Consider the following 17,263-nt stretch of genomic DNA (forward strand, 5'->3'; position numbering starts at 1 on the left):
GTTGCACTTGTACTGCACTGTATTGTCTGCACATGAGCCTACTTCTGCTGAAGAGAATAGGTACAAACCACTGCGTTTGTACTCGCACACTATACATTCATTATTTCAGCTGACACAAATCTACAGTATGAAAGATTCACTTAAATTAAGAAACATCTAAAGGAAAAAAATCTAAGCAATAGAATCAAGAAGCCAGGCAAGATGTCATAGAACACATGTCTGAAGAAAAGCAACAATTCTTGGCTCTGTGCATATTAGCATATTTAAAATCGTATTCAGATAATACATTGATAATTGCTACTGCAGTATCTTTTGTGTTTGATTCCTATTCATCGCAATCATGTCTTCATGAAAGCACAAGTAGTAACACTATCATTTTGTTTGAGCAACAAAAAGGTCAAAGATATGACTGGTGTAACTGATAGATAGCTTGAAAGATAATTAATTTTCAACAGAGGAAAGACTCTGAAAGTAAGATTTTGTTCTTCAATGCCCTTCAACAGGCTTTCTCATATCTTTCTGAAGTATAATTTACAGAAAATCTTTCTGAAGTATAATTTACAGAAAATGAATTCTGTTACAGTGCAATAAAGCTTTTCTTCTACTTTCAAACATTTATAGAAGCAAATGATTTTCATTAAACTGTGTAGTACATTTTAAACAAAATGACTGTCGCAAAACTTGTAATATCAACACATAAAGATTACGATAGATAATTTAATAGAAATTTGCTTTCATAATTTAAATACGGGAAGGGATGAAAATTGCAAGGCTATGGGGAAAGAGGAGGGGAGGGGACTAATTGGATAGCTATTTCAAAGAGCCAGCACAGGCACGATGGGCCGAATATGATTTTATAATGTACAATAATGCGGAAAACTTCATGTATTATGAGGAGTATATACAATCCGATGCACGGCCAAATCAAATATCTCCATATAAATAACACAAACCGATATATGGTACATTGATGTTTGTAGATTAGCATCATCACAATTGCCTGTCACTCTATGCACACTAAAAGATTTTTGCATTCAAGTAAAATTATAATGGGAACTTATGTATGATGGATTACGGGACATGATTGATCACTAGAATGCTCCTCTAACCAAATTACATTTGATTGCTTAGAAGACTAATACATTGTAACCTTATTGATGAAGATTACCGGCTGTATGTTGAATCTTTTTCCTTCCCTATATTAAAGCTACCTGTCAGGAACAGACACAAGCCTGCCAGAAGTGGTCCAGAATACATTTTTTGCAATCCAATCGCATGTCAAGCCAGAAGTGACTAACATTTGCAGCTGATTATATTGCTGTCCCCAAAAGTACTGATGGCTAGAGTTCACAGTGACAGCAATGGAGCCTTGATGAAGCTACTATGGAACATCTGAATAATTTAAACTGCCCTTTTAGCAGACTCAGGCTGGTCTTTGGCATTCTGAAAATGAAATATGAATTTCATTACTTTAAAAACTCCAGTGTCATGCTGACACACAAAAATAGGACAAATTAGAAGTGTCATTCCATACCTCTGTATTCCTCAGCTTTCATTAAATTGGAGTCTGCTAAGTGTCTTCTCCTTTATAATATTAAACTATATTGGTTCAATAAAGTAGCAGGGCCATGCACCTCATCTTATAAGTGGATCGTCATACAATTTTGCTATTTTTAATTCTCCTTATGTTCATCAATCTGGGAATTTTTGTTTGAAGAGATAGCCATGAGTGAAACCATAATTAATATTTAATTGTGGTCACTTTGAAACTGACAAGTTAATGTTCACTCAGCTCAGGCTTACAGTGCCAACATTCTTTTTAAAATAGGTAACTGAACTATACATCTACTTAATGTATCGATTGAAATGTCTCTTCAAATTTCAAAATGTTTGGTTATATTGTTAGCTATAACACTTAACACAAGCCGTAGTATAGTTGATAAAGATATTCAACCCAAGAAAATACATCAATTAGACCTGCATCTTACATTCCTGGAAAACTACAACTTAACCAAACCCGCTTGTGTGCGCTGCATCAGAACCATTACATGAACATGTCTGAAGGCAGTCAGTAACTTAAAACTACTGATACTTCAATAATATGTTCATTGGCTTGTTCTCTCTACACAGATGCGGCCGGACCTGCTGTGATTTCCAGCCAAAAAAAATGTTTTTTGTCTGTTTTTTTGTTTTTCATACAGACCCCAGCATCTGCAATATTTGACCCCTTGTGACCCCACCTCATTGTTCTTTGATGTAATGTTTCCCTGACTGACCTGTTTGGGCACCATTCACACCTTTGACTGCTGTGATTATCTCTCTGCCGAGGTGTGATAAATGGCAGTTGGAAAGGTTACCTGTAAACATCTGACATGATTCTCTGACTATATAAGCTGTGTCTTTATGCATTTCTCCACTTCACCTGAAGAAGGAGCAGCGCTCCGAAAGCTTGTGATTTCAAATAAAGCTGTTGGACTATAACCTGGTGTTGTGTGACTTCTTACATTCCTGGAAAAAATCTTGCTAAATCCTCTTTACATTTTATATAGAGAGCATTGAATATATAGAGCTGGTGAATTAGATATGCATGCTGAACCAAGTTGGTATGGGATGAATATGTGGACAAGTAATGGAGCCAAAACTGAATGTTCAAGCTCCAAACCACAATGAGATCCTAAGATTTTTGTAATTCATTCCTGACCAGCTGTTGTTGTGCATCATTGCAGGGTATTTTCCCTCTTTGTTTCCAACACCAAAGCACCCAGCAGTCATGGCAGATGAATTGACTGCACAGGGGAGGGGCTGTCAGTAAAGAAAAGCAGTAGCTCTCAGGAGTGGCACTAATAATGGGACACTACCTCCAATGTGTAAAATTCAGAGAAAAAATAATAATCTGTATAGCCTGCTGTGTATTACTATATAAGAATTCTGTCCAGGTAAACCACAAATTCATAAAAAGTAAAGGGAGTTAAATTATCCAGTGTAGGTGCTGGTAGGTGCTGCAAACTACAACTTAACCAAACCCGCTTGTGTGCGCTGCATCAGAACCATTACATGAACATGTCTGAAGGCAGTCAGTAACTTAAAACTACTGATACTTCAATAATATGTTCATTTAAAACAAAAATCACAATTACAAAAAAAGAGCAGTTGAGTTCAAGCACCTACCTGTAACTGCCAATTCTGTCGTTCTTCTTACCACAAAGTTCCCAAACTTCAGTTCACATGTGTAATTTCCAACGTCATCTTCTGTTACCTCACGGATCAGAAGAATGTCCCCTTTTTGGACAACAGATTGTCGCCAGGCCTTTGACTTGCATTCCTGTTCAAATACCATGCTATACTATAGTATCTATTTCTGCTGCCTCATAGTAATTTTCCTTTTTAACCAAACATTACTCAATACAAATTAAAGAACTTTTAGAAAGAGTGTATTCTAGATGCAAAATAAATTGTTACTGTCTTACCTTATACCATTCAACAGGTTCACTGTTGGGGAGGGTGAAATCCTCAATGTCTGGACATGATATCTCTTTACTTTTGCTGAGCTCAGCTTTTTCAAAATATTTCATTCTTGCATTGTAGCAAAGGCCTGTATCATTTTCAGCTACAATCAGTGACATTGAAACCTTCATGCAGTATGTAGCATTCCTAAAGGGGAAACACACAAAAAAGACTTTAAAATTAGAGCATTCTGAAGTGATTTTTATATTTAATTCCAGCGACAGAGGTTCAGAATATCAATGAGCTGATTTTCATAAAAGAGTTGAAACTAATTGTATCCAAATCAAAGTAAGAGCATTTTCAATTCATATCAAATAGCTGTTGTTCAATAGATAACACTCATCATATATGGTTTCGCTTCAACAAATCGCTTCTCTGTTGTCATTTCACATTGCATCAGGTTAATCCACTGGTGAGTGGGGTATGTTTATTTAAACACCTGTCTGGCATTTTAAACTTATTTTTGGAATTTAAACATTATTTACTGTTTATTACTCTGGCATAAATTGACTTCTGGGTTCAAGTCCAATTGATGGGGGAATACGATAGCAAAATACTGCAGATGCTGGAAATCCGAAATAACAACAGAAAATGCTGGAAAAACTCAGCAGGCCAGGCAACATCCGTGGAGAGAAAATAGAGTCGACGTTTCGGGTGAACCCTTTTTCAAAACTGGAAAGGAAATGAAATAGATCGAAAGGCAGGGCTGGGAGAGAACAAAAGAAGTGAAGAGACATTAAGAGGTATTCAAAACGAGACGAGATGGTGATAGGACTAGTGGAGACAAAAGACGGCTCTAGATTAGGTGTGAAATGTTCTGGCAGAATGAGAGACAGCTGCCATGAGAAAAAAAAGGGGGTGAAAGGGCCAAAACAAAGATGTGGATAAAATATAAGCAAAAATGTAAAGGGGGCCGAGGTTATGATCTGAAATTGTTGAACTCGATGTTGAGTCCGGAAGGCTGTAAAGTGCCTAAACTAAAGTAGGTAAACTCGAGGAACAGCACCTCATCTTCCGATTAGGCACTTTACAGCCTTCCGGACTCAATATCGAGTTCAACAATTTCAGATCATAACCTCGGCCCCCTTTACACTTTTGCTTATATTTTATCCACATCTTTGTTTTGGCCCTTTCCCCCCCCCCCCTTTTTTCTCTCTCCCACATGGCAGCTGTCTCTCATTCTGCCAGAACATTTCACACCTAATCTAGAGCCGTCTTTTGTCTCCACTAGTCCTATCACCATCTCGTCTCGTTTTGAATACCTCTTAATGTCTCTTCACTTCTTTTGTTCTCTCCCAGCCCGGCCTTTCAATCTATTTCATTTCCTTTCCAGTTTTGAAAAAGGGTTCACCCGAAACGTCGACTCTATTTTCTCTCCACGGATGTTGCCTGGCCTGCTGAGTTTTTCCAGCATTTTCTGTTGATAGGGGGAATATCTCCTTTTCCAAATATCAACCATGAATTGAGTCTCAATCCAGTTCCTATTCATTTCAATTCCCCTTTTTCTGGGTTCTAATTTCCCAATGCATAAACACCATGGCCTAGAAATTGGGTTCTGGTCTTGCCAGGGCTGTAGCGCCAGAAAGTTTGCGCCAGCGGTAATGCGGCAGCGCCCGACGAAAATTCGGGTGCGCCGGGCCCAGACGGCGGCGGGCGCTAAAACCCTCCTTTAGCGCCTCAAAACGGGCGTGAACTTGGGTTTCCCGGCGCTAATCCCCCGCTGCGGCACCCGATGCGGTGCGGCCGGCGGGGGAACTGCAGGCCTCCTCCTCCTGTTAAGGAGGAGCTGCCTGCAGCCGACAACTGTCCGGCGGATTGACCCGACATCTGAGCCCGGCACCTCGGGGAAGTGCCGGGCTCGCATGAGACACTGATCAGGGCCGCGGGGGGGGAATGCAGGAGTCTGGGAAGGGAGGTGCGGGCAGGCGGCCGCCGGGAACGCGGCCGGCCGCCGCTCCACCTTTATGCGCCGGCGCACACTGGGGGAAGACTCTGTTGCCAGAGTCTTAGTTGTGCCTGCCACGGGCGAGGCGGGCGCAACTGAATTTCGGCTTGGGGCCGGGTTACCACGGCAACCGGAACGCTGCGCACACCGATGACATCATCGGTGCCGGCGCAGCGCTACCGGTCTACCGCCGTGGAAGGGCCCCAGGCAATTTAGGAACCGGCGCCAATTGCAGCGCTAGGCCCTCTAGTGCCGCAAAATCGGTGCTAAGGGCACTGAATTTCTAGGCCCATAACATCATAATATCAGACCACAAAAATACCCAGTCAGGATGGAATGTTAACTTTTACTTCACATATGAAAAGACTTGGCTAACTCACTGAATTAGCTCCTGATGACGTATTCCCCTCTGCATGAGATTTTGTATGGTGTTGCAATGTTATTTTTATAAAATTAATCTTTAAATAAGTGAGTTAAAAAAAGCAATTTTGTAAGTTGGAGAAGATAAATGTGGCGATATGAGAGAATAAATATGAAAGATGGACCACTTATTTCAAACTGACAGATGCAACTTTAATTCAACAAATAATGAAAGAAAAAAACTTGCATGTATATAACGCCTTTCATGACTTCAAGACATCCCTAAGCGCTTTACAGTCAATGAAGTACTTTTGAAGTGTAGTCACTATTGTAACGTAGGGAAAAGCGAAAGCCAGTTTGCACACAGAAAGCTCCCACAAACAGCAATGAGATAATGAGCAGATCATCTATTTTAGTGATGTTGGTTATACAGGAGATGAGGCACCATTGCAAAAGTAATTCTAAAGGCCTAGTTATCGAACTCAACTAAAATGGATATCTATGAAAATGCTTTGAAGAAAGTCACCAAACCAAAATAAAAACATGTTAATGACTTTGTCAGTCACACATGCTATATAGCATTAGGCAATGTGCAGCTGATTGTAACAATGTTTTCGGAAACCTACTTGAATGACTCAAAAAAACTCAATGGGATCTGGATTTGAGAACCACAAATATCAAAAGTTTATCTAGATTTCAATTTCTAAAAAATTACTTGGTTTATACATTGTCATCTTTTAATTTGCACAGCAATATGTTTACAATAACAAAATTGTCAGATAAACATTTTACCAGGCAATTTTGAAATTTACAAAAAGATCTGTATGAAAAGCATTGCACTTTGGTACAAAATTCGCACTCAAAGAATTACAGATTTCTGCCTTTATGTTGTATTAAAGGAAACAAACTTTTATTTAAAAACAGCTAGAATGGCTAGAGACATAGGCCCGGATATTCCGTTCATTACGCTTACAGCTGCCCACAGACCTTTTGAGCGGCAACTTACTGTCATCGGGCATCTGATACAGCACAGTGCCCTCTACAGGAGATCTGGGACCTGTGTGAACAGGGAAAGCAACTGTGTATCTCTTTAACCAATTAGATTGAAGAATCGTTAATGAGCAGCGCAGAGTCTAAACCAGGAAGTGTAAGTTAGAATATATAATTCAATGTAAAATTATGTACAGAAAGCAAAATAAAGAGAGGAAACAAAAGATGGGATTAAAAGAGAGATAAAAGAGACAGAAAGAAAAAGAAGTTTCCTTAATTTTTAATTTAAAAAAACCTCCAACAATAATTCAAATTTGAAGGAATAAGACTCACACTTGTAGGAGTTAATTTTCAGTGCCAGAGAGATTGTTTGGCAGTAATTAAGACTTAATTACAGCGTTAAAAATTCACTTACCACTTGAATGGACAAGCCTTAACATTTTCTGGCATGTTTAGTGGGTATCTAATAGGCAAGTACCACAAATTCACATCCTTACATGTACAATGCCGAGTCTCTCGGTGAGGTACCGGTGTAGCGAAGCTTGTGAAAGAGCAGGGCAACTCGGACAGCACCTTCCGGATTTCTGCATTTAACTGCACATGTGCGGATGCCGGAAGTTGCTGTTCAATTTACTCCATAATAACGGTGAGCGCTGACAACCTCACCGTTATTATTACTGCAAAATTCTGGCCATTGCAATATGTTTAAGATAAAATTGACCGAATCATAAATTGAACTAATTTTAGTAACTTATTATTAACTATTTTAAAACTCAAACAAAATGACTAAACCCCAGTGCATAAGTCACAGATTTACATAAGGAACCATGTGTGGAGGAGAGGCTCAACAACAGTATAACTTGCCAGTGCAATTTAGACTTGGAAATAAGTGGGACAAGAAAGCTACTGAGATTTAGGGCAAACATTGTGGGAGTTTGTATTGTGACTGCCTAGGTTTTTATTTCTAAGAATAGAAATTGTTGATATTATCATGTGTATACTTAACATGTTCGTAGCAAATTCCTCTCTCTGCTATTTTAATTAAGCTGTTTAATCTATTTATTTTAAACAAATTAACGTTTGTTAAAAAAAGGTGATTTTGGTATGGATGTATTAATCGTTCACATTGACAAAGGTCATTTCCATCTTTGAGTAGTTGTGACCATAAAAGTGATAGAGGCATCGAATATTCCAGAGGAATGGATGTGCTGGACCTGAGCAGTAAGGTGCAGTGCTGCAGTCGGGACTTCCGATAATGGAGAATTATAGCCCATAATTCACTTTACCATTTACTGTGTCTGCATATTAAAGCAGGAATACTTAACACATTGGTATGACATCCCTTTACTAATTTAACATGGGCATTTGCCCTTCTAAAATAAATGATTTAATGCCTCTGTTAAAATAGCAGCCAAAGGAATTTCATCAAATTTTTTTGAGTTTTCACATAACGATCACACAATGTAATTTCCAGGTCATTGTGGGGTTTCATATTTTTTAAATTGGCTTCTCATCGCCATTCACATGCTTTTATTCTCTTTTTCGTGAATTGATTGTATTTTTAACCTTTCAATTACCCTTTATCTGATGTTTTTTCAGTCTTTTTACAAATGCTGGCTGACCATCTTAATACTGAAGTGGGACCAGTGACTGCATTGTTACCTGTGATGAGCAGTTTGATTTAGTCACGCAACGACTATTTGTTACAGCCAAACAATAAACTGCTTTGCTAAAAACAAAACTGAATCTGCAGTTCACAGCAGAGAGATTTCTGCGCCACAACATCATAACAGTCAGTATATTTGTTGCATATAGCCTAAAGTAAGTACACTACAGTTCGATGCAAAAGCGATCAACAAACGACAATGCAAAAATGGTCAGGTTTTTCTTGAGAATGCTGTGATTTAATTGAGCTGTTAAGTTAAATGGCCAGAGCAGGTGGATACTTGGCCGTCAAATAAATCGGACACTTAATTAGTGAAAAGTTATCCTGCCTCATGCATACTAAACCCAGCTGCATTTAGCTGGAATTTGTACTAAACAAATACGTCCAGAGCAGCCGATACAACTAATTGATGCTTATTTGAAGCTCTCTAAGCACGCTCATGTTCCATGCTATACAAGCCTCAGAACAAATAACTATTGCTCAAGAATGTGGACAAGTTTGTAAAATGAAAGATCTTTTCAAACTCTGCTGATTGTTTTTGATGTCCAAGTAAAGGATACAGCACGTTTAAGATTTATCACTTAATGCAGGTTTTAGATCTGACAAACCCTGAGAGTCAGCTGAAGGGAATTGCAACCAATATGCTTAATACTCTGTACTATTGTAGCAAAAGGATGCATGTCAGCTGGGGAAAGGAAATGCATAAATTATTTTCAATCCATAAGATAATAATCTCTTTGCTGACCCCTTATTTTTAACGGAAGCTTTTACTGTACTACAAGATTTGTTTAGAATTACTGTGAGATTATTGTTAATACTCATGATTTTTCAAATATTAATCACAGAATCATTATTTTAATAGGCTATTTTAAATATTAAAATGTTCTGCTATAAACAGAAATAAAACCAAAAATGACAATATCTAGTTTACAAAACTGCACAAAAGAACTAGTTGCATATAGCTAGTGTTAGAAGCTGAAAGATCAAAGGCAAGAAGAGATCTTAAAGCTAATAGCTCAGTGAGTCCAACCGGAGAAATTAAAGTGTGTTACACTGATGCGCTGAGCTAGATTTTCTGATTTGTAAGATATCCACTGAGTCGGTGGCAGGGCGGGCTTTGCACATGCCCAGTACCTGAGCGCCGACTCCAGTGGACCTTCTTTAGTAAGGCTCATTTACATTTCTCTGGTGGACTTCTATTGATATTCCTTGTGCCACTGGGTTGCCCGCCTTGGTTGGGCATAGGGAATGGGGGAGCACAATCACTGCAGCATCTGCCACAGCACAGTATGGCTAGAGGTCACTGGAGCTACAGGAGAAAAGACTTTGGGGGAAAAATTGGGTCACACCCTCTTTGGGGTGCTAACTTCGCTGGAGTGCTACTTCCCAAAAAAGTTAGCACCCCCGCACCGTAAATTGAGTGGTAGCACCCCAAGCAAGAGGCGGGGCGCTACTGGAAGCGCTCCTCCTCCCTCTTGGAACGCTACCATTGAATATCGCGGCGCTACGTGCAACAGCGCCACGCAATACGGGTATTACGGGCCTCCCTCCCGATTAAAGGGGAGGGGCCTAGCGCAGCATGCACCGGGGCCCTGCTGGACCACTCAAGAGTGCAGCTGGCACCCTGCATGAGCAGGTGAAAGGGAGCAGGTGCTGGCAGGTGGCCTAAAAAAAAGGCCACCCGGCACCTGCCCTTTAATTAGCGCCACCATGGCCGCAAAAACGCTACCCTGACCCTGTCAGGCATATCATCCGGTGGTAGGTCAGGGGGCGTGACCGAAGTTTGCAGCCAGGGTGCTGCACACAGCGATGACGTCATCGCCGGAGGCACAGCACCGCAGGGCGCTACCTGCTACCGCCGCCGTTAATCTCCTGCTGAATTTCGCAGGAGGCGTTAGTGGCGCCGTGCCCAGGTGCTCGGTGCTTTGTGCTAACGGGAGGTGTAAAGCAACCCAATTTTTCCCCCTTTGTGATTAACTGCTCTAGGAAAAGCAGTCCTCCATTTTTTAAACGTTCCTTCTGCTGCGTTAATGGTGCTTGAAGCCAGGTACACTATAGCATTCCTGACACCAGCGTTGCTAAGATGTTAATGACAGGAAATATATCGTATGACATAGTCCTGTTATTAACCTATCATTTGAATTTGCCTGCCCAAATCTGGGTGGATGTATTCAATGTCTGTCATCATTTCGTCTGGAAAATCTTAGAAGTGGCGAAGACATTGGGGAGCAGGTGCAATCCTAGAGCTGCCCAAAACTGGGTGGACATAGGACAGAAAATCCAAACAGTCTTCTTTGCAAAGATGTTTTAATTTGTGACAGGTTTTTGGTTTATTTATTTCATTACTCAGTGCTAGGCTTGAATAGTGAAGCTAGGATGATATCTATGTACAGAGAAGGGGCTGGATATAATAGGTTCCATTTACTCAGTATCATCATGGAGATATAAATTAACTTCCTTTGTGAAATGAGGCCTGTGGAAGGAAGAGTTCAAAGTGAGTGAAAAGACGTGCAAGCTAGCCTCCAGTAGCTGTGTGGAAAATGAAATAACTGAAGATATTGAGGCACAAATTTGGCTGCTTATTTTATGTAGCAATATTGTACATGCATTTGCAAAGATTTTCTCTGCTCACTTTCTGTTTAAATCATGAACACCTTCTTTTAGAACAAATTGACAATTTCACTCGACATGCTGAGCTGAGGAATCACCACAAATGTATCTATAGTGGCTGCACGTAAGGACCAGGGGAATTCATACTCTACAGTTAGCTGTATGGTATTGATTTACATTTTATTTATCTAACTTCAATTGTAAGAATAAAGTAATGGGTCATTGCATGGCAGTAGGGAGCACTGGAACTCATTGGATTATGGAATAGTGGAGTGTTGATTAGTGCGCTCACATGACGTGTTTCTGACTAGGTTGCACAATCTTGGTGGGAATGGCAGCAATTGGAAGCTTCCTGTCTAGCCATTGGAATGGAATAAAATTCAGAGGATGCATTTCCACCTCAAGGCATGAACAGGTCTGGCAGCAATTTGGTCTGGACTTGCAAGCACATTACTATAGAACACCTTCCTGGCCATGATTATTTTCAGTGGGTTAAAATCTTCAGACAAATGCATTGGCACTTGTACACCACCGTCTCACAGCACAATTTCAAGGTCTAAGAGAAGAGAAATTCTGTGGCACTCTTGCAATAGATAGGTGGAAAGGCGTGTTTGCAGTAATGCAAGAAGTCTGGCAAATAAGATGCGTGATCTGGAAGGTCTTGCAGGGGTTGATAGATGGAACATCATTAGCATTACAGAGACATGGTGGAATTATTTCAATAAATGGGATACATAACTGGAAGGGTATAAGTTGTTTACAAGACGCTGTATCAGGAGAAAAGGAGGTGGTGTGGCAGTATATATAAACTTTAGTATTGAGGAACAAGTAAGACAGGATATCAAAAAGGATAAGGCAGACTCAAAAATCACTTTAGGTCAAATTAATAGATGCTAACAGAAGTAAACTATTACTGTGGGCATGCTATAGATCCCCAGGCCAGGGTGAAAGTCTTGATCTGGAACTGTGGAACGAGATAATGAAGGTAAGGAGTAAGGGATCCGTTATAATAGTTGGAGATTTCAACTTATCAGAAACTGACTGGAACAGTAATGTCGTTATTGGTAAGACAGGGAAGGGATTTCTAGAGTTAATGAAAGACTGTTTAATGACTCAGTTTGTAAAAAAGTCAGCAACGGGAGAATATAACCTAGATTTGATTATGGGTAATAGGAATGTTTATGTGATGAAATATATGCCTTCATCAGCCCATGTGTTTTACCTGCTTGTATTGTGTGAACCGCCCCCTTTTGTTCCTATTGTGTGTATTGGCTACGCCCCTGTCTTTTGCCATATAAAGGTCTCAAGAGCTGTATGAGTCATTCCTACCAGACGAACCCGATGTGGGAAGACCTGCAATGCTGCAATGTTCTTAGTGATTAAAAGCCTTCAGTTGAATCCTTTAAACTCCTTGTCTTTGAGTTATTGAAGGCACATCAATTTTAATCACTAAAACACCAAGATGGATCGACTCCTGAAACCAGAGCGCTTGGATCTGGACCCCCATGCCTCAGACGCAGCCACACAGTTCGGACACTGGTTCCGATGCTTCGAATTTTTCATTGCAAACTCATCCACCGCCATAGCAGCCGAAACCGCTACCGGAGACATGAAACTGGGAATCCTGCGAAACTGGGTGAGCCATCGGGTCTCCCCTTTCATCCAAGATGCCACCAGCTACGGGGATGCCTGCACCATTCTGAAGGCCCACTACGTGCGGCCAATAAACGAGGTGTACGCCAGGCATCTTCTGACTACTCGCACGCAGCGGCATGGTGAGTCACTAGAGGACTTTATACTAAGCCTAAAAGTACTGGGCAGAGACTGTAACTGTAAGGCCGTGTCTGCCATCATGTACACGGAGGAGCTGATTCGAGACTCCCTTATTGCGGGCCTCAGTTCAAATTACATTCGGCAGAAACTGTTTGAAAAGGAGGGACTGGACTTAAAACAGGCTATAGATATAGCGCGATCGCTGGATATGGCCCAGAAGAACTCTGAATCCTGTTCCCCAGGCGACGCGGCCCACTCCGCCTCGTGCGCGCCGTGGGGGCCGCCATCTTGGAAGCCATCTTCACCTCCCAGGTCTCAGGCCAGCCCAGCACCATCGGAGCCCCAGCCTCCACCCAGGAGCCCCACTACTGCCGCGATGCATCGGGGCCCGAAATGCTACTTCTGCGGCCAGGACAAACACTCCAGGCATCTGTGCCCAGCGAAGGGCACCACCTGTTTTAAATGCGGGAAGAAAGGACATTTCAGTAAAGTCTGCAGAGGGAACCCCGCCTCCAACTCCACCACCGCCGCATGCGCGCCGTGGGGGCGGCCATCTTGGACGCCATCTTGTCCACCCTCATGGAGTCCACCATCTTGCCCCAACTACACGGACCTCCAGGACCCACTAGTGGCCTCGATCACAGTGGATCAATCCAGGCCACATCTGTTGTCCAAATCGATGATGGACATAGAGGTAAACGGGAACAAGGTTAAATGCTTGATTGACTGCGGGAGCACCGAAAGCTTTATTCATCCTAGCCCGGTAAAACGACTTTCACTAACGATAGTCCCCACACAGGGCAAAATCGCCATGGCCGATAAGACTCATACCTCAAAAATTACAGGTTTCTGCGCGGTTATGTTGTCGGTAAAAGGCAATGATTACAGAGATTTTAAACTATTGATAATGCCAGATCTCTGTGTGAGCGTGATCTTGGGTCTGGACTTCCAGTGCCACCACCAAAGTATCACGCTTATCTACGGTGGGTCCCAGCCGCCCCTCACAGTGTGCGGTCTGGCTACCCTGAAGGTCAAGCCGCCCTCTCTGTTCGCCAACCTCGCACCCAACTGTCGACCCATAGCGACCAAGAGTAGGCGGTACAGCTGGGAGGATAGATGGTTCATTGCGTCGGAAGTAGAAAGACTCAAGCGGGAGGGTATCATCGAATGCAGTACCAGCCCGTGGCGCGCCCAGGTAGTAGTAGTTAAGGGTAGCGAAAAGAAGCGGATGGTGATAGATTATAGCCAGATGGTTAATCTATACACCCAGCTAGACGCCTACCCTCTGCCCCGCATAGCGGATATGGTTAACCAAATCGCGCAATACCGGGTGTTTTCCACCATCGACCTAAAATCGGCATACCACCAGCTCCCCATTAGGCCGGAGGACCGTCCATACACCGCCTTCGAGGCGAACGGACGTCTCTACCACTTCCTCAGAGTCCCCTTTGGGGTAACGAACGGGGTCTCGGTCTTCCAGCGGGAGATGGACCGCATGGTCGATGAGAACCAGTTAACAGCCACCTACCCATACCAAGACAACGTCACCATCTGCGGCCACGACCAGCAAGACCACGACTCGAACCTCGCGAGATTTCTGAAAACCGCCCTCAGACTCAATCTCACCTACAACGAGGATAAGTGTGTCTTTAGCACCACGCGCCTCTGTATCCTGGGCTGCGTGGTGGAAAACGGGGAAATCGGTCTGGACCCCGACCGATTGCGCCCCCTACGGGAGCTACCCCTACCAAACACTCCCAAGGCCCTGAAAAGGTGCCTGGGGTTCTTCTCCTATTACGCCCAATGGGTCCCCAATTATTCCGACAAGGCCCGTCCCCTCCTGAAATCAACGTCCTTCCCGCTCACGGCCGAGGCCCACGCCGCCTTCAACAGCATTAAACACGACATTGAGAAGGCCGCGCTGCGGGCAGTGGACGAAAACATCTCTTTCCAGGTCGAAAGCGATGCATCCGACTTCGCTTTAGCAGCCACCCTCAACCAGGATGGGCGGCCCGTAGCCTTTTTCTCAAGAACCCTCCAAGGGTCCGAGATCAGGCACTCCTCGGTAGAGAAGGAGGCCCAGGCCATAGTGGAGGCAGTGTGGCACTGGAGGCACTACCTAGCCGGCAAACGCTTCACCCTGCTTACCGACCAGCGGTCGGTAGCCTTCATGTTTAACAACAGAGGGGGAAGATCAAGAACGACAAAATTCTCAGGTGGCGGATCGAACTCTCCACGTTTGAGTACGACATAATATATAGGCCGGGGGCCCTCAACGAATCCCCCGACGCCCTATCACGAGGGATGTGTGCCAGCATCCAGGGGGACAGGCTACAGGGCCTCCACAATGGCCTCTGCCACCCGGGGGTCACCCGGCTATTCCACTTTATAAAATCCCGTAACCTGCCCTATTCCATCGAGGAGGTCTGGCCTATGACCAGGGACTGCCACACCTGTGCGGAATGCAAGCCCCATTTTTTCAGGCCCGACCGAGCCCACCTGATCAAAGCTACACGGCCATTCGAGCGTCTGAGCTTAGATTTCAAGGGACCGCTCCCCTCCACCGACCGCAATGTGTACTTTCTCAACATTGTGGACGAGTACTCCCGCTTCCCATTCGCCTACCCCTGCCCAGATATGACCAGTGCCACGGTCATCAAGTGCCTCGGCAACCTGTTTTGCACATTCGGCATGCCTAACTACATCCACACTGACAGGGGGGCGTCGTTCATGAGCGATGAACTGCGCCAATACCTGCTGTCGAAGGGGATAGCCACGAGTCGGACCACTAGTTATAACCCCCGGGGTAATGGGCAAGTGGAGAGGGAGAACGCGACAGTGTGGAAGGCAGTCACCTTAGCACTAAGGTCTAAAGGCCTCCCCACCTCCCGCTGGCAGGAGGTCCTCCCAGACGTACTCCACTCAATAAGGTCGCTACTGTGTACTGCTACTAACGCCACTCCTCACGAGATGTTTGTTTTTCCCCGCAAATCAACCTCAGGAGTATCCCTACCCTTGTGGCTCTCCACCCCAGGGACAGTCCTGTTACGGAAGCATGCGAGGGACCACAAAACGGATCCCCTCGTGGGGGCAGTACACCTACTCCACGCAAACCCACAGTACGCGTACGTCAAGCACGCCGACGGGCGTGAAGACACCGTGTCCATAAAGGACCTCGCCTCGGCAGGAAGCGACGACGACAACGACCCATCACCACCACCCCCAGAAGAACCTCCACCATCCCCAGAGGTATCCTCACCACCCCCAGAAGTACCTGCAACACCCCCAGCACATGGGTATGCCCAGGAGGGCACCACGGACTCCCGGTCGGAACCCGAGGTACTGTTGCGACGTTCAGGAAGGACTATCACACCCCCGGACAGACTAAATCTGTAGAAGGGGTGAATGTGATGAAATATATGCCTTCATCAGCCCATGTGTTTTACCTGCTTGTATTGTGTGAACCGCCCCCTTTTGTTCCTATTGTGTGTATTGGCTACGCCCCTGTCTTTTGCCATGTAAAGGTCTCAAGAGCTGTATGAGTCATTCCTACCAGACGAACCCGATGTGGGAAGACCTGCAATGCTGCAATGTTCTTAGTGATTAAAAGCCTTTAGTTGAATCCTTTAAACTCCTTGTCTTTGAGTTATTGAAGGCACATCAGTTTAAATCACCAATACAAAGATACTTAGGAGGAACAGATGACTTTGAACCTATGGTTCCCAAAGCTTTCTACCACAGGGGATTTCCTGCCTCATATCTGGGTCTGGATAGAGATTGATTGCAATGAATAGACAACAACTCCATTATCATTGTATCATGCAACTAGCAGGATGGTAGAAGGTGAACTTGATGGACATTGGTCTTTTTCATCTAGCAATTCCTATGTGGACTATTAAGTTGAAATAAACATCCTCCTTTAAGTGGTTATTCAAAGGAAAGATTTCCTCAGTCGTAGTAGCAAAATGTTTTTAACACATGTTTATAATGTCGCTGAAAATAGCACACAGAGGAAATCTTCTTTCAGGTTTCCTAAGTTTTATAAACTTATTAGAAAGTTAATAGTCCGGAATTTGCAATTGTAATAATGGCAAAACTGTCAGCGCGCGCCATCATTACTGTGCAAAACTGGCGCCTGCACATGCGCAGTTAAACACGGGAATTCAGAAGTTACTGTCAGTGATACCCTGCTCCTCCACAGTTGCAGTCTTCGCAGATGAAATCAACACAGAATCAGTGAATTGACGTGAACGTCAACTTTTTACGCACTATTCTCGCTGTAAAAACCAATGAAAATGTTAAGCCTTGTTTAATCATGTATAACTGAGTTTTTAATGGTGTACTTAGTCAAAATGACTGCTGAACAACCTCTCTGGCCCTGAAAAACTAATTCCATCAGAAGAATGTTTGAAAAT

General features: G+C 43.5%; 1 protein-coding gene across 1 annotated transcript in view; it reads right to left on the reverse strand.

Moving 5' to 3' along the window:
- The window catches only part of LOC147107487 (interleukin-1 receptor accessory protein-like 1), a 1,486,384-nt gene that overhangs the window by 897,630 nt on the left and 571,491 nt on the right, over positions 1–17,263 (reverse strand). Inside the window, exons 3-4 of the mRNA XM_086006559.1 lie at positions 3,468–3,651; positions 3,169–3,322 (exon numbers count right to left, since the gene is read on the reverse strand). Of these exons, the coding sequence (XP_085862685.1) occupies positions 3,169–3,322; positions 3,468–3,651 (338 nt within the window). The remainder of the gene's footprint in view (positions 1–3,168; positions 3,323–3,467; positions 3,652–17,263) is intronic.

The sequence above is a fragment of the Somniosus microcephalus genome, chromosome 14, assembly GCF_052327205.1.
Source record: "Somniosus microcephalus isolate GS21.2 chromosome 14, FLI_Smic_1.0, whole genome shotgun sequence".
NCBI classification, from domain to species: Eukaryota; Metazoa; Chordata; class Chondrichthyes; order Squaliformes; family Somniosidae; genus Somniosus; species Somniosus microcephalus.